The following is a 24,494-nucleotide window of genomic DNA, read 5'->3' as shown; positions in this document are numbered from 1 at the left end:
AATTTCATCAAACTTTAAAAAGACATGAACCAAGATACTGAGATGATGCTTCAAGTTTTTTTTTTTTGGTCAATTTCCTCGAATTATTGCCCTTGAATTAATGGAAAAATGCACAAAAATATCCATCCACATCCCTTTCTCAGTTACTAGCAGGTAGAATTTCATCAAACATGAAAAACTATGAACCAACATACTTTGAGATGCCCGTCATTACCATTATTTTTAATTGGTCAATATTCATATAGTTATGCCCATAAATTATGTTTTAAAAATCACTGATCAGTACATAACAACCAACATTTGGAAGAATTCATTAAACTTCTTCATTCTTTACCATGAACATTTTAATTTAAACATTTGATTGTTGTGTACCTACACACCTGTCACCGCCTTTACCTTGATCACAAACCCCTCCCCCCCCCCACCCCCCTCCCCAATTTTTTTTTTATTTTTTAGTTTTCTATCAATTCTCAATACTTATAATCAACATGTAAACTGTTGTATCCTTCACCCCTTCCGCCCCACCACCCCCCACCGACCCACACCAAAAAAAACCATTCATTTTCAGTTAATTAAGATATTTGAACTATGAAATTATTTGCTTCTTGTAACATTCTTAACTTTTTGCTGATATCATTTTATTGTATTTGGAACGCTCGTGCACTGCCCGTTCGGTCGGGGATATCCAATTCTCGAATTTGCTTGTTAAAATAGTTGCAGCTGTGGGAAGTCATTCAATCATTCAAAAAGCATGATATTACTGTATACAAATTTGTATTTGTGTAACAGATTTTTGCCATTGAGTCAGAGCATAGAATCAAATACAGGAACATTAGGCGTAAAAAAATTGTATTGATTCCTTAATCCTGACCTAATACCATAAATTTTTTTGGCACCACCCTAATGGACGGTCCTGCCGCCTTTGTCTTTGAGAACATATATTTTCAACTTTTTGACAAAAAGTAGCGAAAGCTGTACTTTTTTATGCTTTAAACATGTACAGTATGTTATAAATTAACTTCCTGATGCTCTATAGGCATAACCCCCCTATTTGTAAGCATATTATTACACAAAAAGTAATTTCCAAAAAGTCTCCCAAAAATAATTTATTAAAAAATCCAAAGAACATTTCAAATGTTTATTCCGACCTGACCCACCCAAAATTCTTCTAGCATTTACCGAAAACAAATTATTTCTTAGACCTTAGTAAGACTCCAATTCAATTTTCTTGAAGATAAAGCAATACTTGGACCACATCCAAAAAATTTAATACATGTATCAAATTTAAACAATTAATAGCATGATCACCTGTCACAGGGAGACAACAAGAGTTGAAGTCCCGTCAAGTGCCAACAAAATGTTAAACAACTTCTTTCAGAACCCTGGTCCCGATTTACACCAAACTTCACATAAAGATCATGGGGTGGTCATCTTACAAATTACCCAAAGAATAAATTCCATATAGAACTCACCGAAAAGAAAAACTTTGAAAAATGATTTCTTGACAGAAATTGTAAGCCGGCATGGCTATACATCCTTAAATGACAGAGGCCTATATACGGCACTTCCCAATCCAAAATAGTAGCATTTTTTTCCCAACATCCCCAAAATGCAAGGTAACATTTTATCAAAAAAAAAAATTAATGGTTTAAATTTTATTACATTATAGTGTTACACGTAGGAAAGCGGATCTCATATCTTGAATTTTTAAGCTCATCTTGTCACAAAGTGACAAGGTTGAGCATTTGTGATAGCCGCGGCGTCCGTCGTCCGTCCCGTGCTGTCGTAAAAAACTTTTACTTGAGACCACAATAAAGATCACATTTTATCGTGGGATCATTATAAAGTAGGTTGGGGTCTTTTTTTAACAATTTACAATATTTTGATTCGTGTGATTTGAACAGGTTCCAGTTCTGAAGAGCAGGCAGCTACAAAATTGGGAAGGTGAACAAATCCTGTATACTTGAAAAGCAAGAAACACCAGAAATATAAAAGAACAGAAGAACAAGGGAACTGTTAATAAAAAAATTTAAGGAAAGGAATTCATGATTTACTTAAAACTAAATTTTTATTTGTTGTAGAACAGCAATGTTTGACGCTAAGCTCTGTTTACTTATAGGAAGGATAAATGTATTATCACATTGGTTTTGTTATTGTCGAGCCGCTTGCGGAAGCGAAGACATAGTTGTCTAAATGTCTATTCGGTGTATGTGCGTGCGTGCGTGCGTGCGTCCGGATTTGTTTGTCCGGACCATAATTTGGACATGCATGGAGCAATCTGGTTCATATATGGTATGAATGTTAACCTCAGTGAGATGGAGTGTCATGTGCAAGCCCCAGGTTCCTATCTCGAAGGTCAAGATCACACTTACAGGTCAAAGGTCAAATTCAAAAATGACTTTGTCCGGAGCATTTCTTCTTCATGCATGGAGGGATTTTGATGTAACTTGGCACAATTGTTAACCTCAGTGAGATGGAGTGTCATGTGCAAGCCCCAGGTTTCTATCTCAAAGGTCAAGATCACACTTACAGGTCAAAGGTCAAATTCAAAAATGACTTTGTCCGGAGCATTTCTTCTTCATGCATGGAGGGATTTTGATGTAACTTCGCACAATTGTTCACCATCATGAGATGGAGTGTCTTGCGCAAGAAGCAGGTCCCTTTGTCTAAGGTCAAGGTCACACTAAGAGGTCAAAGGATACAAGAATGACAACTTTGTCTGGAGCATTTCTTCTTCATGCATGGAAGGACTTTGATGTAACTTGGCACAAATGTTCACCTCCATGAGACAGAGTGTCGTGCGGAAGAACCAGGTCCTTAGGTCTAAGGTCAAGGTCACACTTAAGGTCAAAAGTCAGATAGAAGACTGACTTTGTCTGGAGCATTTCTTTTTGATGCATACAGGGATTTTGATGTAACTTGGCACAATTGTTCACAGTGACCTTGAACAGTTGAACCGTTTCAGAATGATAACTTGAGACCTTGAGCCTAGGATGATAAAGATTGGTACACAGGTGTCACATCATGAAAAACAGGTCAAGTTTTACTTTGAGGTAAGTAGGTCATGGTCACAATAAGGCAAAACAGTGAAATATTTTTCAGATTATAACTTGAGAATGCTTGAGCCTAGGATCATGAAAATTGTTAGGGAGGTTGATTATGACCAGCAGGTGACCCCTAATGATGTTGAGGTCAGTAGGTCACAGGTCAAGGTCACACTGACCCGGTTCTTTAAAATGATGCACGGAGGGGCACCTGGGGTCTTCCTCCACCATTAAAACTGGAAAGTCGCCATATGACCTATCCTGTGTCGGTGTGATGTTAAGTTCAACAAAATAAATAACGGTTCTTTAAAACGGTTTTTGGACAATAACTTCAGGATGTTTGGGATGAGAAACACAAAATTTAGTACAAGGTTGGTCTTGACCAGCAGATTACCTGTATTGATTTAGAGTTCCAAATGTCAGGATGACCCGGAACATTTAAACCTTTTCCATACAACAACTTATGAACACTTGGGCGGAGGATCATGAAACTATGGAGATTGAATTTGAGGTCATTAGGTCATAGCTTAAGAAAATGCTGCTTTGATATTGGCTTAGTTCAGTGATAAGGCCATCTTGTAGGGGTATAATTCGTCACTCCTGTGACAACTCTAGCGTTTAGCTCACCTGAGCACAAAGTGCTCAAGGTGAGCTTTTGTGATCGCCATGAGTCTGTCCGTCGTCAACAGTTTGAGTGTTAACACTCTAGAGGTCACAATTTTGACCTAATCTTTATGAAACTTGGTCAGAATGTTACCCTCAATAAAATCTTGGACACATTGATGTTGGGTTATCTTGGATCAAAAACTAGGTCACCAAGTCAAATCAAAGGAAAAGCTTGTTAACAACCGTAGAGGTCACATTAAGACTGTATCTTCATGAAACTTGGTCAAATGTTAATCTTGATGATCTCAAGGTCCAGTCTGAATCTGGTTATGTAGAGTCAAAAACTAGTCACAGGTCAAATCAAAGGAAAAGCTTGTTTACACTCTAGAAGCCAAATTTATGACCATATCTTAATGAAACTTGGTCAAAATGTTAATCTTAATGATCCATAGATCAGGTTCAAGTCTGGGTCAAGTGGGGTCAAAAACTAGGTCACCAGGTTAAATCAAGAGTAAAGCTTGTTAACACTCTAGAGGTCACAATTTTGGCCCAATCCTTTTGAAACTTGGTCAAAATGTTATCCTCAATAAAATATTGGAAAAGTTTGATATTGGGTCGTCTAGGGTAAAAACTAGGTCACCAGGTCAAATCAAAGGAAAAGCTTGTTAACACTGTAGTGGCCACATTTATGACCATATCTTAATGAAACTTTGTCAGAATTTTAATCTTGTGATCTATAGGCCAAGTTAAATCTAGTTCAGGTGGATTAAAAATAGGATCACTAGTCAAATCAAAGGAACAGCTTGTTAACACATTCAGAGGCCACATTATGACTGCAACTTCATGAAACTTAATCAGAATGTTAATCTTGATGATCTTTCAGTCAAGTTTGAATCTGGGTCATGTGGGGTCAAAAACAGGTCAACAAGTCAAATCAAAGGAAAAGCTAGTTAACCTTTAGAGGCTACATTTATGATCATATCTTAATGTAACTTGTCAGAATGTTGATCTTGGTGATCTTTATGTCAATATGTCAGGCGAGCGATACAGGGCAATCATCGCCCCTCTTGTTTATTTGTTCTTGTTGTAAGAGAAATTGTACATTTTAGAATATAGATTACCGCAAGTCACATTTTCTTTATTTTGACCATACTTATTTCAAAGCCTGACAAAAGCTTCCAGTACTGTTATTAAAAGTTGTTATTCACACTTCAGCTATATTTCATGTATGGATAAAACAAGTTATGTGATCTGTGATCATTATAAATGTGTATACAGATAAAACTATAAAACATGTGACAGTTTATTCAATAAATAAAGTGTTAATGCAAGTCTTTGTGATGTGTATATAAAAAACAAAATATATGGATTGTTTTTACGAGTAATTTCAGATTACAATTAACACAAATAGAAAAAACCAAGCCTGCACAAGAAGGCTAATACAAATGTATGATCTCCCAACTGAGCTCTTAACCTGCCGTGGTGCAAATAGATTGTTAATGTGTGTCTGTCTGTTAAGTCTTGTTAACAGTGAGTTGCAATCTGGTAACTTTTCAGTTTGTATGATTTTTAGCTCACCTGAGCACAGTGTGAGCTGTTGTGATCACCTTAAGTCTGTCATTGTGCTTCTCAACAATTTGCCTGTTATTAAACACCCTAGTAGACAGTTTTTTTTAAAATGTTAAAGGGATGAGTTGAAGTCTGATCGATTCCCGATTGAGGCAGTGCCTTATTTCATATTAAATTATCTACGATCTTAAATATATAGATATAAGAAACATTTCAAAACAAATACTATATGTTTTGAATGATTTACTCCACCACAGTGGTGTGGGAGACATATTTATTTACTCCAGTCTGTGTGTGTCTGTGTGTCTGTCTGTCACAAAGCTTGTCCGCACTCTAAATCGAACATTTCTCATCCGATCTTCACCAAATTTCAACAAAATGTGTCTGCCAATAAGTACTCGGCCAAGTTCGATAACTAGCCAAATCGGGTCAGGCACTTCGGAATTATGGCCCTTGATTTACCAAAATCACTCAGATTTCTTGTGCAGTTTTACCCCTAAACCGACGCCTATACTACTAGTAGTATAGGCATCCTTTTGGTGTCAGCGCATGCACATGTGGATTAAGTAAACAGTATATAAAGACTGACTTACTATTTAGATGATTAGGCAGTTGTGGGAGACATGCGCTTTTCTCAAAAGCATCTCTAGTTAAATCTAAGCTAGTAGCTAAAGTAAATAATTTCTGTATTATTTAATAGTTGTTTTTATTAAAAGCACTTCTCTGTTGATGATTACAAGTATTTCTAAATCTACATATATAAAACAACAATATTGACGTCGAGTCGACATATTATTTGACGTGAAAGTTTGCTACTATGTATGATCTCCTTTTTAATCAAAGAACTTTTCAGTCGAAATGATACAATAGTATGGGTGGTTTACCTAATTAACTTATTGTGAAATCGATTATTAGGCGCTCAGAAAATTTCACTAGACGTCTACGCATTTCTTTATTATTCCACAGAAAGTATACCTCTAAATATTATTCAACAAGCAAGGTCACGTTAATGCCACTCACGCAGAACAACTTTTTGGTGCCAGATGCGCAAAGATAAAGTGTTTCTTATTGCATCCACTTTTAACATCAAAGACATATTATGATCGAAATAATATATATATAAAAAAAAACTTGTATCTAAACACTTTTGATCGGTTATGCGCCACCGTGAAATTATTCCGCAGGCATATGACCTTTTCGTCGTACTTATGTTTTAAAGCATGATGCTTCTGTATATTGCTTCGTCACATTATTTGTCATATTAGAGTAGAATCCAACATTTTGTCGCAGTAATTGTTAATCATTTTATAAATCGCTAACGTTTGAAGGTACAAAAAGGCATCGATTATTTGCTGTTCAATTTGCTGATTCTTGGATGCCTGATGGATAAAACGGGATATGTTTGGAGAAAGTTAGAAACAGATTTGTATTTAATTGAAACAATGCCAATCATGACACCAGTTGCAGAAAAACAGGTTAGTATTAGCTTTCTTTGTAAAAGCGGATATATATGTTTTGACAAAACTCCAAATGAGTGTTGTGCGTATCTCGTTATGAATTGTTAAACTCCTTTGTAATATACTTGATTTTGAATTGAAATGTTTTCTTTCCTGTGCAAATGTGTTTCGCTATTGGGTATTAGACCCGATACAGTATTGCTGAATTCATGAATTGGTATGACAGTTTGTGTTACACAATACACATATCTTGAATTCTTCTCAAATATCCCTAAAACAGTGTTTAATTCTCTTGTGAACATCTGGTATGTCTGTATCTATGCAGGTGTAACAAAGCACTTCAGTTTGTTTAATAATACTTTCCAGTTCAAGTTTATCATTTCTTTTGACCGGGTTCATTCTACTTTTTTTTATATATTTTGCAGTGATGTAATTAGTGAATATTCAGATAAGGCTCCTTTCAATGGTTTTATAGCTAACATGTTTTTAAAAATGGAATTGAATACGAGAAGATAAGATTATGAATCTTAATTTGCTATTTAAGATTTTTTCCGCTACATGTTCTTCGGTACCATTAATAGTTTATTTTTATTTGTGACTATTGTGTTTAAGATATGTGAATGTCTGTAAAGTGTTTACCTTTTTGTTTGTGTGTAGGAATTGGGATATCACTGTATTCATCCGATGCTGGCATTCCTGCCAGACATAACATGCAGATCACCTCAAGAGAGCCTTGAGATATACAAGGGGGAGATGTTACAGGGTAAGCCTCATAATTATGTTAAGGTCGTTTTGTTCACAATATTTTGCTATTTCTTTACAGTGTGCTTGCAAAACCTTTACGATCGTTAGTTTATTTGTTCATCTACTTTTCTTATTCATCCCTTTCATGCGAATTAACCACACATGATTCATTTAATGACCAGTAAGTAGGTATTATAATTTTCTGACAAATTTTGGACATTGTTCCTCTACGCTATTGCTTATTGATGTAGATATTTTTTAATTTGGCTCTTTAGTTTTGTTAACCAGTTTATTGGTCATATGCCGATTGCGGTGAAAACTCCTGTCATCGTAGATTCTAAAGCAATGCGTTTCATCTTCTGCTTCTGATGATGTAAGGCGTAACCCTTGCAGATTGTAGTAGTTGCTTTTTTGGGTGCAGAATCCCAAAAGCTACTTTTATGTTTCTGACTATCGCCTCCGTTAAAATTCATGTTAGTTTTAAAGTTGAAAGTAAAGCTTTTTTGAGAATTTTTTAATCAACACCGTTAACACTTGTCCTATGAGAACTGTTCAGAGAATATGTAGCAAATTTCCCATTAGTCTGATGCAGCCTATTTTAGCTCGAATGTAAAGAAAGATTAAAAGATTGAAACTCAATTTGAAACCTTTCTGGAAAACATAATTTTGATGTCATATATATGGTCGTGACCAAGGTGTGGATCGAAAGGATATTCTTCAGGTTGAGAGGCCGGAACCGTTAAGATCACCCCCCCCCACCCACCCCCACCCCCAACCCTCCAGAAACTTTTGATATAGTATACCCTATTGAATAAGTTAATAAATTAATATACAGTCACTGTTTGTGTTGCAGTTCCCGTTAACTGAATACATTTTGATGTGTGCATATTGTAGTCTTCTGCTTTTGTGACGCTTGGCAATCACATATTTTTAACATTGTAGAATATATACATTAAATGAAATGATCGCCATACTAGGTCCTATTTTGAAACAAAAGTTTCTATGTTCTTTCAATTTACTATACACACTGCTTCTAGTTTGAAATACGTACAAACGTGATTTTAAATTTTGTAAGATCATAAAGAAACTGATCAACTATTTGACGAGGATGAATATCTTAGCGAGAAGTACCAAAGACCTTTCCAGTATCTCCTCCGACTAACGAAGAAAACCAGTCTTGAAAATGTTCACCCGGATCGTCCAGAAGGAAATCAACAGATGTGTCTAGAAATACTTCTAAGGTACAAATACGTCTGACAAGTGTCATTTAATCAAAATACCATAATATAAATCCTAATATATATATAACTGAAATAGCAACACAAGCACTAACATTTAAATGGACAATTAAGGAAATGACAAGAATGAAATTTCACAATTTTTTTCCAGTTATTAGTTAATTTCTTTCTAAGCTGTTAGCATGATTGTGCAGATTTTAGTTGCAAATTATAGGTACTGTGGTATTCAGGATCCATCTTGGTCAGAGCTTCACCATTTCGTCTGGTTCCTTAACACGCAGTTAGTCGATTTCAAAGAAAACGATTTTGTGAGTAGAGCCGCTGCTGATATTCTACCCGGTTTTTCAACATTTGTCCTGCGATTTCTCATTCAAATGTCTAAAGTAAGCATTGTGTATAGCGTTATATTATTCATATAATTCTACCCGGTTTTTCAACATTTGTCCTGCGATTTCTCATTCAAATGTCTAAAGTAAGCATTGTGTATAGCGTTATATTATTCATATAATATATTTCTGAAGCAGCTCCCTAAACTTTTCTGTTGGGAAAGTATAACAGCTTTGGGTTTGCGTTTAACAGTTATGGCGCATGCATTATTTCAGTAATTTAAATGTATCATCGTCTTCATAATTAAACTGGCGGGTAAAAACTGTTAAGTAAGAATAATAGGCACTGTTTTTAATGTCCTGGTTATTAATGAGAGCATTTGATGTAACGTTTGTAAGTCTATTGCTTTAAAAATATATAAATCCCTTCATCATATAAAAATTAGGCGCGTTACGTATTATTTACACACAAAGCCGCTAAATAGAAGCAGTTTGTTGAAAGAAAGGCTGGAAAGGTAAATATCGATTCCAATGCAAACTTAAGATACATTTAGATAAAAGAGATCTAGTGAAAGAAGATTTTATTGTTTGAAAATGTAGCTTTGAGGTTAAAATATTTATCATTGTTATGTCTGGCAAAATTTGCACTTGCAATCCTAAACTGGTATAAATCTTCTATAAGTATGATTCATTCCACATGCAGGACTTTTCAACGAGGTCGCTTTACATCAGCGAGGAATCTCCTGGTCTTAGACATTGCCCACAAGTGATGGAAACCGACGATGAAGAAACTGATGACATAGTTCAATTATATCAGATGAGAAGAACTTGGGAGAGCAGGTATAGTTCAGTTTTTGTGAGTGAAATTATATTGTGAATAGACTTTTTTGTACACATTCCTAAAGATTATAAGTATTTTCATTAACAACTGTTTACATAATATTTGCAATATCTTATTATATCTTCTACTTATTATATAACTGGTGAAATGCCGTATTTGGGCCATAACATTTCGACTCGCAATTTGTGCATTAAACTTGAAGGTCCATTCTTCACATTAACCATATGATAGAAAGTATGTCAATCTGGTAATGTGAAGTGTTTAGGTAGAATATTCAATTGGGTTTATACTCATAATAATGACATAATCAAAATCCGCTTGTACAAATGGATGAATCTCCCAACTTACTTTCTATCAAATACAAGGCTCGAGGCTATCAATATGAGTTATGTACTTCAACGCCTTATAAACGTTTATTGATTTAAGTGGTTTCTTCGATATGTTTTTCTGAATCGATGTCTTTCTAATGATCTAGCATGTCTTTATTGTCTCTACATGCATCTTCGTTGTTCTGAATATGCTAAATATCTTTTAGTATAGGGTTGGAACTTTTAGGTGTTCACAGGGGGTTGTTATCGGCAGTGTACCTTTGTTGGAAATTTATATAAATTCCCAGATGAGTAAATAGTGCCAATGCATTTTATAGTTGGAACGCAGCGCATTAGTGTTCACATCAAAAAATGGTGCTAGTATTTACAGGTTGGAACGCATAAGGAAATGTTTCTTGATTAAAAGGAAGTCGGAACCTCGTTATATAAATTAGTATCGCCGCAATATGTGAGTTTTACAAGTTGAGTCGAAAATTGCGGCATTTATCAGACCAGAAAGATAATTCTCAAGGACCAGTTATATGGTTGATAGCTTGTATGTTTTATCTTTCAGTCCTCATCCATATTTGTTTTTCAACTGGGACAGATTAACCTTCACTTTTCTTGGATTCAATATTCAAAAGGCGTCTGGAAATCTTATTGATCAGCAGACTGGAAACGTCCTAGAAGAGTCTATAATGCAGAGCAATCTGTACGAAGCTCTCGAGAGGAACCATGTCCCACTCCAAGAACATTTCAACTTGATTCCTAGGTTCGATATTTGATTAGTCTGCTATCAGAACAATAACTTTCAAAATATTTCAAATATTTCCAAAGACTTTGTCCTAAAATAATATTACGTTTTATAGTTTATATCTACATAGTTATTATTAGTATAATACGTAATATTTTCTTCTAAAATGAAATAATGTAGAAATGTGTTATAAGATGAAGTTGAAGTATTCATAAAACATCTTTGAAATTTACGCTGTTTCATAGAGAGGAAAAGATAAAGAAATTGCGAGGTGTTATGGGCAAACCATCGTCAGAGGACCCGGATAACACTTACGAGCTGACAACTGATAATGTGAAAAAAATTCTGGCTATCTACATGAGATTTAGGTTTGAAACAGTTATCTTACGTATTTTTGTCCTTCTAACCCGCCATGTCACAAATGCCATACCATTATCATTTTAGGAATTAATTAAAATGAAACGTATATTTTTGAGCAGTTTTTGTTGTCATTTATATTTCCCTTTCTACTTTTAAGTGTTTTCTTTCATTTCTATAATGTTGACGTTGCGATTTTGAAACAATATTGAAGTCAGATGTTCTAAATGTTGTCACTACCGATGGTTTATTTACGGTTATTTTACCATCTTTTGACAATATATAGTGTCATTAGATACATGTTTATCAATATTATCAATCCGAAGTCATTGGTACCTTAGTACCAAAACTGTTTAGTAGAAGTTAAATGTTTTTTATTTTTTCGGCGATTCGAATTTATTGATTAATAACAGTATACAATATTGGAGTTAAAATATTGTGTCAATGATGATTTGAACGACAAGTTCACCTGTAAGAAATTATGCTAAATTTTCAGATGTGACATTCCCGTCATTATAATGGGAGAGACAGGTTGTGGGAAAACGCGTTTGGTCAAATTTTTGTGTGGATTACAAATACCAAAAGGAGAAAATATTACAAACATGGTCTTAATGAAGGTATCTATTTAATGTTGTAAGAACTGTAAAGCATCAATCAACATTTGTTCTTCCTTTTGTTTTGGATGTTTGGTTATAATATTGAAAGATTGATATAGATAGTAGGTTTTCGTGATACATAAAGAAAAGTCTGTTTGTAAAGGCCAAATAGATATTGACTCAGAAATATCGTTTCATAATTATTTGTGACTGATATAATAAATGTCAGTTTTTGTAAGTATTTGCTCAGCAGATCCATGGAATCTCATGCATAGTAATTATGTTGTAAAAACAGAGAAAAAAAACTTTAATTATTTTTTAAATGACCAAATACTTCTTAGTTTCAACTTGCCCCGTTTGTAACTTGTTTTCTGTCTGTCTTGTAGTTTGTGTTGCGTTTGGCTTGTTTGTTGTTGGCGTTTCTTTCCTCTACCCCACCACCACCATCGCCCCCATTCCCCTCTTCCCCCTTGCGTTTGCATTCTCTTGTATTTGCTCCCCTCTCTTTTTAATATGAGTGAGTTCTTGTTCCGCTAAAATTTTAGCCGCCGGCCGTCCTTCGGGTTTTTTTTTCTGCGCGCGTGCATGCGGGCGTGTGTGTGTCTTTGGTGTTAACCCACTGCGGAGTTTTTTCTTACTTGTCTGTTTGTTTATCATGTGTTGTTTGTTTTTGTCTTGTATACGTGCATGTCTGCGGTGTAGGGAGACTGCGTTTTAGGAACGTGGCTTTCCCTGTTGGATTTTCATCACTGTTTTTTTTCTCTACTTTCCCCGAACACTCGACCCTTTTATCTACCCCTTACTCCCAGCCCCTAATTTTCTGTATTTTGTATATTATACATACGTACTTGTTGGATTTTCGAAGCAGCCCGTCTACAATATTTTTCCGTTACAGCTTCTTTTTGTTATTGGCCTACTTTGCGATGCATGGCTCTATGGCTGTGTTTCGGATGCTCTGTGCTTCCTGGAAATCTACCGTTACTTTTTATCTTTCTTAGATTTGATCCGAAAATATCTTTGTTTATACACTCAACAAAATTCCTAATTGGTCAGTTTGTATTGTATCACTATTTTGTTAATAATGCATGTATTCACACGAAATTTCACATACCGATATTTGAATAGGTACTGCAGCTAATTATTGATTTATTTTGGCGACTCACAGCCAGAGTAACCGCATTAGGTGTTTTGACTAACATTACATATTTTGCACGTGCAGGACATATGTACCAACTTGCACGTGTTCGTTTACACTTTTGGCATTACTGGCAAAAGTCCTACTAGAAAAACACATATCATGGTGAAATTGACACAAAAACAACGCGATAGAGCGGCCAAAAATAAATCAATAATTAGCTGCAGCACCTATTCGAATGTCGGTATGTGAAATTTTTGTAAATACATGCATTATTAACAAAATAGTTATACAATATAAACTGACCAATTAGGAATTTTGTTAAGTGTAGTTCACGAATAGTGTGAAATAAGTTTGGTTTTTATAATTATTGTCATTGACACGTTCCAAATGTTTGACTCTCTATAAACTCTATACAACAATCAACTGTAAGCATACAACTCAACAAAGCAAACCAATAGCAGATTATATTTGATGGAGTCAGTTCACATGAGGTAATAAAATGTTCAACACCTGTTTGAGCGGAACTCTGTTATAAAAATACATTGAATGCACTACATTATTCAAAAGCAATGGATAAAAAGCATATAAAACGATATTGAGCCATAGGGAATTCTGTTGTCTGGGAGCATAGTACGCAAAACTCCGGCTGCCATGCAATACTGTTTGAGTCTTTGCATAATGAATGACAGTGTTTTCGATCGTAGGATGCTGACCGGTCTTCCTGTTTGACCTTATGCCTTGTTTTTATACATAATGTTTTTGTATACATATTGACTTGACCATGTGGATATTTGTAGGCATGCGTCTTAATACTGTACCCTTACAAGCAGTCAATGGAGCTCCTTCTGTACAGGAATACTATGACTATTGTGAGACATTCATGTTACAAGAGTTAGCTAAGCAAAAGGTTCTTTCTAGCGCTTATGCAATATTCTGTCTTTACGAAAAAAAATTAAGTATCATGTTACAGTTGTTTAATATTCTAAAAATTAATTATTCACGGGAAACATGTAGTTAGACTTGTGTACCATTTAGTAGCCTTAATATACAACTCGTTTAAGCTAACAATACGTTTCATTGGTTTTTTTGTGGTCATTTTTAGATCAAATCTTTGAATCTTGAACTACGGGGAAAAGTTATGTTAACCTTTTTTAAGGCCAGAAAAAGAAATAACTGTGTTTAGGATTCCCAACCCTAAAATAAGCCGCGACTCTGACGTTTTATATAATGGAAAACTTGTTTTTGCTGTCAGAAATGAATTTTAGTGATCTTTTGGAAACATTCGTAAAACTTTATTTAAAGTAAGTTTGCTTTATAGCTATGCGTTATATACATTTTTATGACACATTCTCCATCAAATAAAAGTTAGAAAAAATGAAATGACAAATATGCCTGCCTCTCCTCTATGTTTGGTCAAGTTACCCAAAACAATGGTATATTATCTAGCCTTATTAAATGATTCTAGTTTATTGCTTAAATTTGTATTTATAGGTTCATGGAGGAACGACAAGCAAGGATATAATCAAAAAAGTTCGAAAGGCTGAAGCTCTGGCGGAATCAAATATGGAAAAATACGGAAAACACATGTATACAGTGCTTTTCTTCGACGAAGCGAATTCTACACAAGCCATAGGTCTTATTAAAGAAATAATGTGCGACAAAAGTATGGAGGGAGAGAAACTACAAATATGTGTAAATCTGAAGATAGTTGCGGCTTGTAATCCGTATAGAAAGTAATTGTGTCTTGATTCTATGATAAAATACAAATTTTGTTATGATCATTAACATTTAAATACACGCTGCATGTATTTTTTATATGCATGAAAGTTTATATTATGGGAGAAAACGAGAAACCTTTGAGTAATCAGTTTTACCGCTTTCATATTTAACAAATCATGTTTTATGTTTTAACGTTTTGTTCATGTGTTTTCGAGTACAAGTAAATTAAAATCAGTTGGTTTTTATCTATTTTTGTGAGGGTCGGACATTTTCCTACATACATGCGGCATTGCAAATTGACGTCAGACTCTCAACTTGTAACTTGTGATATGTCTATGCTCTTGTTTATAACTAATTTAAGACATACGGAGGAACTTATCAAGAAATTGGAACAAGCAGGACTTGGGTACCACGTTGATGCCGATGAGACGATAGACAGACTGGGTCGTGTCCCAATGAGACGGCTGGTATACAGAGTTCAACCATTGCCCCAGAGTTTGCTTCCCCTAGTGTGGGATTTTGGTCAGCTAAATACGCAAGTAGAAGACTTGTATATCCAGCAGATGGTCAAGAGACATGTTAGCTATTTGTTTGTAAAATCACATAATATAACTGATTAATTAAATTCAAATTGAAAAATTAAAGCACTGCATTATGACACTTAGTCAATTTAATTAGCCTGTTCAATTTTTTTATTTTGATTCACTTAATCCTCTGTTCAGCTTTTCACAAATGATAAATAAATGAAATATTCAAAGGACTTGCGATTCGAATCACAAACACGTACAACATAAATAAATTGAAAAATGTATACGACCACACGACGTCGTCTGTTCCAATTCTGATTAGCGGCATATAAATTTAGTAATTCAACAAAAACAATCATATGTTGTGCTAACATTTAGAATATAATTAAGGACGCTCGCTACAGTTTCGTAATTTTTTTCTCAATAATAGATTTTGATGAAATGTTTTGTATGAAAAGATCATGGTTTGATGTATTGAAAAATGAAATGAAAATACTAGGTCACCAGCTTTGTTTCAATTTAATTTGCCCCTAGATATGGTGCTATTTTAAACATTTTTCAAAATTTCTGTAATCCTAAAATATATTTCAGTAAAGTACAATAGTCTGCATAAATTTGATTATCTAAGCATTTTTATAACGGAAAACAATATATCTATTTGAAACATGCTCAGAGAAATCAAAAGAACATGATTTTGTAAAGAAAGGAATACTTGTTCAGCAGACTCAAGGGCTATTTTTGCATATTTTTGTCAGTTTTAAGTTGGTACTTCTGCTATTTTATCGGGTTTAACATAATAGAATTTAATCAAACTCTGCACATACCTTTGGTTATGTCTACCTAATCTAAAACAAAAAGAAAATTGATAGGTCACCATATTAGATTTCGCTTAAATCACATTACAACGAGGTGGGGTGTGGCGGGCATTTATACAACGCAAGTTGGTACGAAATACTCTTTCAGTGTTTGAGCAAATGACTTAGAAATATATATATATAATTATTAAGCGGCAGATTTCTTAATAAGTGGATTTTAAGGTGTTTCTGAAGCATTTTGATTGCATAGAACGATGAAAGTTTCCGCCTATTTTTTAACAAAACCTATAGTTTACGAATGTACGGTACGGGTACGGTACGGGATTAGAAACAGCTGTGACTCAATGCAGAGTTTGAGCGCTGGTATAAATAACAGACTCCAGTATATTTCGGATTGAGCAATTTGAACTAAAAGTACTTTAAATGTATATATTTTGTAATCATGGTGATACTTACCCTATACTTTAGTCAGTATATTATACATTTTGTACATTAAATGCGTGCGAACATACAATAATTTGCGAATTTTTTGCCGTACGCGACATTAGATAATCACTTCCGGGCATGCGCAGAAGACCGCACCAACACTGCAGTGAGCTACATCGAAACCAAATTGGCACGGTGTTGGGGTAAATATCGACCCGTCCGGAAAAACTGTAGCGAGTGCCTTTAATATTAGTTGTTGACTAAGGAAGATTTTACTATTGTTTATTACAACCAATTTTGCATTTACTCAGCTGTTGAGTCTTATATTGATATGTGTTACACTGAGTAACTAACGATGCTATTTAGTGCTGCTGACTGTGTATTACAATTCATTATATTTTCATTATGTAACAACTACAGATCGTTGCGGAAGAGCTCCCTGATATCACAGGATTAAAAGAAGCCATAAGTGCCATACTCACGGCATCTCAGGATTATATGAGGCAGCAGAAGGTAAGAAAATACTCTGCTCCTGACTAAACTGTTTGGATTATTAGCCGTTTAATAAACTTGTAATAAAGAAACAAATAATCCTTGGTGTATATTGTAAGATGAATAAAATTACTTTTCATTATGCATTCACAACATGAATTGTTGGACATGTTCTCTTTGATTATAACATGTGTATTAAGCTGTAAAACGTTATTACTTCAAACACCTCTAACACATTGATATGAATCATCTGCAAAAAATGAGTGTATTTGTCGACATTTAGAATAAGTCTAAAGAACAACAAAAAAAGTCTTAAAAAAGTCAGTCAGTAATCTAATAAAGCAAACGCTATAAGAATTTATTGAAATACACTGAAAGCTTAGATGTAGTAAGAAGTCTTCTAATTATTGCTGACATTGGGCAAGATAGTGTTAAGACCAAGCAGGGAACTTAATATAAGTTAATTGCGTCAGTAATGACTGATGTAATGGACACCAGTAACAGTTTTACCATACTTGTTTTGCTATCATAAAATGTTATAACTGTCCTTCAAACGGTGAAGTAATTGCTTGTTCATTTTTCAGGATGAGTGCAGTTTTGTATCTTTACGAGACGTTGAACGTGTATTGACGGTGATGAGTTGGTTTTACAAGCAAAGTCAGAATGAAAGATTATTATACAATCTAATGGATGAAAAACTAAACATCCAAGTGGACACAGACGAGGACAGTGACACTGATGATGATATTATAGAAGAGGAAACAGATGTTCAGGTTCTAATGTGATGTTTTCAGATATTTTGCTTGCAGATATTATAAAATTATTGCATTTTAGTTAAGTAAATATGAGGATATTTCGACCTGGAAAAAGTGTGATGCGAAGTTCGTATCACTTTACCAAGGCCGAAAAATCCTCATATTGACAGAACCTCCAAGACATTATTCAAATGTTTGTTTTATTATTGAATGCATCTATTCAGAAAGACGAAATCAAATTCAATCATTTGCTCTGGTGGTACATTTTGCTAGTGTTTTGACTTGAAATTTGTACTACGTACTTATTTTAATGACATAAGAATATTATGACGTTACTGCCAGAAGTCGGTACGTGTTGTGGCTCCGCGTAGGAGTCGGTATGACTTTTTGTCATTATTCATGTGACTCAATTTAGACCATTAGAGAGAATCAATAATTATAGATTTAATTGTAAAAAGTTTGTGTTTGAATGAAGTTGATATATTTCATAGATGAAAAACAACGTTACCTTTACGTTAGTGCTTTTTTACCTTTAACAACATAGTTGTTTCAACGGCAGACGCCACACAGAGTCGATGATATCACACGGTCTTTGATTCTGGCATTGGGAGTTTGTTACCACGCATGTTTAAAGACTCGAGAACAGTATCGGGATAACATTGCTTCTTATTTTCAACAACCATGTAAATTACCAGGAGGAAGTCAGCAAATTTTCAACGAAATAGACTGGTAAACATTTATTTCCTCCGAAAACCTCTCTTATCAAAGTAAACAGAGAGGATCTGAGTTTATTGAGCCTTCATATTACAAAACATGCCAAAAGATTAAAAGCAAGCACCATATTCAAGAAGTGATTGAACAATATCCAAACCTTACAAAACGGGAGTATTGGAACCACCCAGGCCGAAATGTTAAAGCTGAAAATTTTAAACCGTACACTATCAAAATTATAGATAATACCTTTACCTATTCCATTTTGAAGATCTGTTGCGTTCTTTTCATCAAAATAAGTTTAATGAAGACAAATAAAAATAAGGCTAATAACAGATTGCTTTTTTTCTATATCTAAAATTACAATGTTTTGTCAGCTGTAAAAAATGGCAATGCTACCATCTGAAATATTAAATATATAACAATGAATTTGTTTACACATGAAATGATTAATTGACACAAAAGAAATTTTGTATTGCGATTCTTTAAAATAATGGGTAAATTTCTCGAATTTTATCAACGCATATGAATATATATTCATACCATAGTGGTAGAAAATAGATGAATCTTAAACTTTCTGAAATTTAAATAAATTCCACATTAAAGATATTTGTTGTGGACGCGAAAAAGTGATCAAAATTGGGATTTTTCCCTTAGACTTCCATTTTTGAAACAATGCTTTGAATTCATGATTTTTAATAATTCAGGCAAAACCTTACTTTAAATACTCTTCTGAATTCAAAAATTTTCTAAAATCTTCATGATTCAAACATTTCTATTCGAACGTATTTAACTACTTTTTTATTGTGAAAATGCTTGAACTTCAGCTGTCAAGATGTCTTCCTAGATCAAGTAGATCTGGCTAAAAACATTGCTCGTAACATGGCATTGAAGGAAAACGTATTCATGATGGTCGTATGTATAGAGCTACGCATTCCACTTTTCCTTATCGGCAAACCAGGGAGTTCGAAATCATTAGCAAAAACGATCGTATCGGATGCAATGCGCGGAAATGCTGCGAAACGAGAACTTTTCAGAGGAATGAAACAGGTATTCAATTATATTTCTCAATAATATTAGGCATTTTTATGAAAACAAAAAAACAACAACAATTGAATACGTAATGATAATTGGCTGTTTCATAAGTCAAAGTGCTCAGTGAGAAATCTATAAAGTCTTGCATAAAACTTCAGTATGGAAAGTTTAAACAAGTCCAATATGAAGTACCCTTTTTAAGACTAATTGTACCATATTTTTGCCTATATATACGCCCAAAAGTAAACAAAATGCAGCAAAACAAAAAACAAATAGATAAGACAACTAGTTCCGACAAAATTGTTTTGTCATTTCCAGTATTTTAAATAACGTTTAGCATAATAGCTGTCTAAAACTAGCTGTGACTTAACACATTATTTTCTGCGTAGGCTCAGATGGCATCTTTCCAGTGTAGTCCACTGTCTACACCTGATGGCATTGTCGGAACATTTAAGCAGTGCGCTAGATTTCAAAGAGATAAAAATTTAGACACCTTTGTCTCAGTTGTTGTGCTTGATGAAGTTGGGCTAGCTGAAGATAGTCCTAGGATGCCCTTAAAGGTTGTATTTTAAATATTTCGCGGGGTAACGACATAAAATGTTTTTTTACTAAAGACTAAGGCTTTTTAATCTTTGAAATGTCCCCAGACAGTGATTTTCGTTCAGAGGTGGTACCTCACTTTGTTAATTCATTTTTTTTTTCAAGTTTTTTTTCTGTGTTCTACTATTTCTGTGGTTTATGTGCACAATATATATTGTCGCTTTACAAAAACATACAAACATTCATACATACATTGTTGTAGTTTTTTTGAAAGGCTGTGTTCTTGGAAAGTGACTGTTTCTATTGGATCCTTGTCCTTTATTTTCTTGAATTATTTCGAATGAAAAATTAATCAATATTTCATTTACATTTAAATTGTAGTTGTCACAATTGTATATAACTAAATTAAATGATATGCCGTCCATTTATATGGTCACTTTAGGACCAGTGTTATATAATGCTTTATATATATTTCAGACCTTACATCCGCTTCTAGAAGATGGTTGCCACGGAGAGGAAAAGCCTGATGAATACGAAGAGGTATTTAAGTGTGTTAATTAACCTCATATACATTTTGGTAATTCAGTGCAGAACTTTCCTGTATGATTTTTATTCGGCACAAAACATGGAAATAAAACAGGTCCATTTAAAAGTGGTAGGATTATTGCGTTTTACCATCTGTATCTGTATAATTCAAATAATGTGCAACATTGTTCACGTTAGTCCAATTTAATGAATATTCTTGGTGTTTCAAATGAGGCTTCCTTGCAATAATTCTTTTTGTGTTCATAATGAAAATTCAATTCTTGTCATTTCCTGTTTGTAGTAAATAATTGATCAAATTACATGATCTTGTAAACTCAACAAATACTGCCATATGTAATGTTATTTGGTTGTTATAAGGTTTTATGCTGAGTTAGTTTAAGAAAAAGGAATACATAGTTAAACAAAGGTCACCGTGGTATATTCAGGACATACGCTTATTTTTATATAAAATTATCACAAGCGCTCAAGATAAGTTATCGTGCACTCGAAATAAGATGTCGTGCGATCGAAATAAGATGTCCTGTGCTCGAGTTTAAATGCCGTCTGCTCGTGATAAGAAGAAGTGAGCTCAAGATGATATGTCATGCGATCAAAACAAGATATCGTGCGCTCAAGATATTTTTTCTTTGAACAAGAGAGTTATGATAGTCCTATACTTATCGAGTTTCATGGCGTAGCTATAATTTATGTCCCGTCCACGATATTTCATAATGTATTGTATTGTCAAGACATATATATTATACCAACCGTCCTTAACTTCCCTTTTCATGAGTAAACTCGCTTATGGCGGAGACGACTTAATAAACAGTGTTGGTAGAAAGTCATTCAAGAAACAGTCTGTCAAAACGTCTTGTTATCCCCTGCCGATGAAATCGGGAGGGGGGTATTGAAATGGCGTTGTCCGTCCGTCAGTCAGTCCGTGCGTCCGTCCGTCCATCCGCAGCCATTTCTCAGTAACTAGCTGGTAGAATTTCATGAAACTTGAAATAAACATGAACCAACATACTGCGATGATGCCCGTCAAGTTTTTTTTTGATTGGTCAATTTCCCTTAGAGTTATTGCCCTTGATTTAATGAAAAATGTCCGTCCGCAGCCATTTCTCAGTAACTATCAGGTAGAATTTCATGAAACTTGAAATAAACATGCGCCAACATACTGCTATGATGTCTTTTATTTATTTTTTCATTATTGCCCTTGATTTAATGAAAAATCCACGTTTGTAGCCATTTCTCAGTAATAAGCTAGTAGAATTTCATGAAACTTGACATAAATATGAACCAACATACTTCAATGATGCCTTGTTTTTCTTTCTTCAATTGGTCAGTTTTCCTTAGAGTTATTGTCCTTTAATTGTTTAAAATTCTACAGATTTTTACATAACAAACCAACCAATTAGTAGAATTTTATTAAACTTCTTTCAATCTTTCCCATGACAATATATTATAAACATGTAAACTGTTGTACCCACCTGATCACCACCTTGCCTTGGTCACACCCCCTCCCCCCACCCCCCCAAAAAAAATAATTCCTTTTTATTATTATTTCTTTTCAAACCTTCCATATATATATTTGTTTATTACTGTCTCATCCATTTACATACATTACATAAAACAATACATAAAACATTACATAAAATTGACTAACAAGACATGTAAATGGCCGTTCTAACATAGAACTACAAGAGACATATCACAGAAATTTTTAACTTATCACATTTGTCAAAGCACATACTCTATCACAACTGGGAGCATTCCACAGTGGAGCAAGGGAGACAATCATAAACCTTTAGATCATGATCCTCATCCCCACTCCAGAGTAAAGTACCACATCACCAAGAGACTCTATTTAGCCGTGATTTAGCCTGTGCTTAAGATCAAGCATCAATGAACTTACACCGTGCTATTTACATTTATACAATTAAAAGTTAAAATATCTTTGCTAATCATAGTCTAAAATCTGCCATAAAAGTAGAAGATATTAAGATACTGAAAATTGTATTAGGGTACTAATGCACTTCAAAATAGGAACTGGAGCTAAAATAATGAATCTACATATGATCAGATCATCTGTAGTTGGATTAGCAAAAATATTTTACATGTATACACATAGATAATTGTACCCTTGCAACGCGACAGAGGGCCATCACAACAGCCGTACGCACAATCTCCCATCAGTCAATGAGGGGATACAATCAGTTTATGTCACAGCCACTCATCGACCAACACAAGACGATGCACAAAACCACGTAAAGCCCCCGCCCGCGCGGCAACACTACAATTATCAGTGATACTGTGTATAAGAATTCTTCATTTTAAAACAATAATAATGTTACAACTATTAGATATCTATATAATCAACTACATGTATTATTTTTACTATATAGTTGATTATTTCTGAGTCTTAAAATGTTATAACAGGTTTTTGCTAAAATCCTTATCATATCTGGGTGGGTGAATATAAACTGTAACTTATCAGTATCACATAAAGTATGAAAACTAGCATTGACAGAGTTAGCTTTTTCAAATAGCAATTGCCTATCTAGCACATACATTGGACATTCAAGTAAAACATGCATTTCCGTTTCAACCTTGTCCGCACAAAATGGGCATTTTCTTTCAATTACAGGCAAATTTTCATAGCGCCCAGTTTCTATCCGAAGTGGTGCCACACCACACCGGAATTTAGCAAACGCAGACCTATGCCCAAATGACATGTTTAATTTACAATATTGTTCGACAGTATATGTAGACTTAAAGAGCTTATATGTTCTTAGCTTATTGCCACCTTTACCATTTACAGCTGTCACTCTTTCTAAATCAGTCTTCCAATTTTGGACATGATTTTGCATCAAAACATCAGATACATCTTTAAGAAACTGTTTGCAAGAAAATGGTAAATGAACATATCTGTCTAAACCAATCGACTTTAGTTTTTCTGTAACAATAAAAGACCAATTCTTACATCAACTACTACCTTTGCTTAATGTCCAATTAAAAATTTTCTTATTCACTCTTGTACTATCATAATTCAAACATCTAGACCAGTGATTACAGATCACTTTCCACTGCTCATGCAAAATAGGCTTCCAGCCCATTTCATCCTGTACAGCTGCGTTTGGGGTGTACTTGCCCGTGCCCAGGTAAAATCTCATTGCTCTATGGTGAACCGCATTGACACACGAGTAGGATTTCACTCCCCACACGGCCGCGCCATATGATATTACAAGAACAACATAGGCATTGTACAATTTTGTATATACATCTTACGGTAACCCACCGTAACTTTTAAACTTTGCAATGAGAAGTCCCAGGGCACGGCCAGCACTCTGAGCAACTACTTTTGCTGTAATACCATAGTCAAGGTGTTCGGATAAAGTAATACCAAGATACAAATAACTATTAGCATATTCTAAAACAGACTGTCCACAGTAAAAGACATATTCTGATCTTTGCACAGATTCTGGTCGAAAGTGAACAATATTACTTTTACTTATATTAACAGACATGCCATTAGCTGTACACCAGTCATTTAACAATGTCAACATGGCTTGTAAATCATTTTCATTTTCAGCGATCAGAACAATATCGTCTGCATATAAAAGTATACAAATGTCTTCATCACCAATTTTAATACCTTTGTGCAAACCTTTCACTAAAATAGCAAGATCATTGATAAAAATGTTGAATAAAACAGTCGATAGAGAACAACCCTGACGCAAACCGGTGTTTACATTAAACCAATCTGTTAGAAATCCATTTACACGTACACAACATGATATGTCAGAGTATAATGATTTCACCGCTGAGAGCATTTTGGTTGACATGCCAATGTCAGACAGCTTATGCCAAAGAAGGTTTCTGTCGATGGAGTCGAACGCTTTTCGAAAATCTATGAAAGCACAGAAGGTTGATTTTTTACTTTTCTTTCGCGTTTCAATGACATTTGTGAG

At 34.4% G+C, this 24,494-nt stretch overlaps 1 protein-coding gene across 1 annotated transcript in view; it reads left to right on the top strand.

The window, feature by feature from the left end:
- LOC123552657 (E3 ubiquitin-protein ligase rnf213-alpha-like) overlaps window positions 1–24,494 on the top strand; it is a 129,432-nt gene that overhangs the window by 51,522 nt on the left and 53,416 nt on the right. Inside the window, exons 22-37 of the mRNA XM_053540042.1 lie at window positions 6,548–6,694; window positions 7,334–7,439; window positions 8,496–8,661; window positions 8,873–9,041; window positions 9,688–9,824; window positions 10,708–10,905; window positions 11,133–11,255; window positions 11,741–11,861; window positions 14,470–14,711; window positions 15,059–15,275; window positions 16,886–16,978; window positions 17,542–17,730; window positions 18,272–18,441; window positions 19,251–19,473; window positions 19,848–20,018; window positions 20,476–20,538. Coding sequence (XP_053396017.1) covers window positions 6,548–6,694; window positions 7,334–7,439; window positions 8,496–8,661; window positions 8,873–9,041; window positions 9,688–9,824; window positions 10,708–10,905; window positions 11,133–11,255; window positions 11,741–11,861; window positions 14,470–14,711; window positions 15,059–15,275; window positions 16,886–16,978; window positions 17,542–17,730; window positions 18,272–18,441; window positions 19,251–19,473; window positions 19,848–20,018; window positions 20,476–20,538 — 2,535 coding nt within the window. The remainder of the gene's footprint in view (window positions 1–6,547; window positions 6,695–7,333; window positions 7,440–8,495; window positions 8,662–8,872; window positions 9,042–9,687; window positions 9,825–10,707; window positions 10,906–11,132; window positions 11,256–11,740; window positions 11,862–14,469; window positions 14,712–15,058; window positions 15,276–16,885; window positions 16,979–17,541; window positions 17,731–18,271; window positions 18,442–19,250; window positions 19,474–19,847; window positions 20,019–20,475; window positions 20,539–24,494) is intronic.

The sequence above is a fragment of the Mercenaria mercenaria genome, chromosome 4 (genome assembly GCF_021730395.1).
Source record: "Mercenaria mercenaria strain notata chromosome 4, MADL_Memer_1, whole genome shotgun sequence".
NCBI lineage: Eukaryota > Metazoa > Mollusca > Bivalvia > Venerida > Veneridae > Mercenaria > Mercenaria mercenaria.
This window is presented reverse-complemented; position numbering and strand designations above follow the sequence as displayed.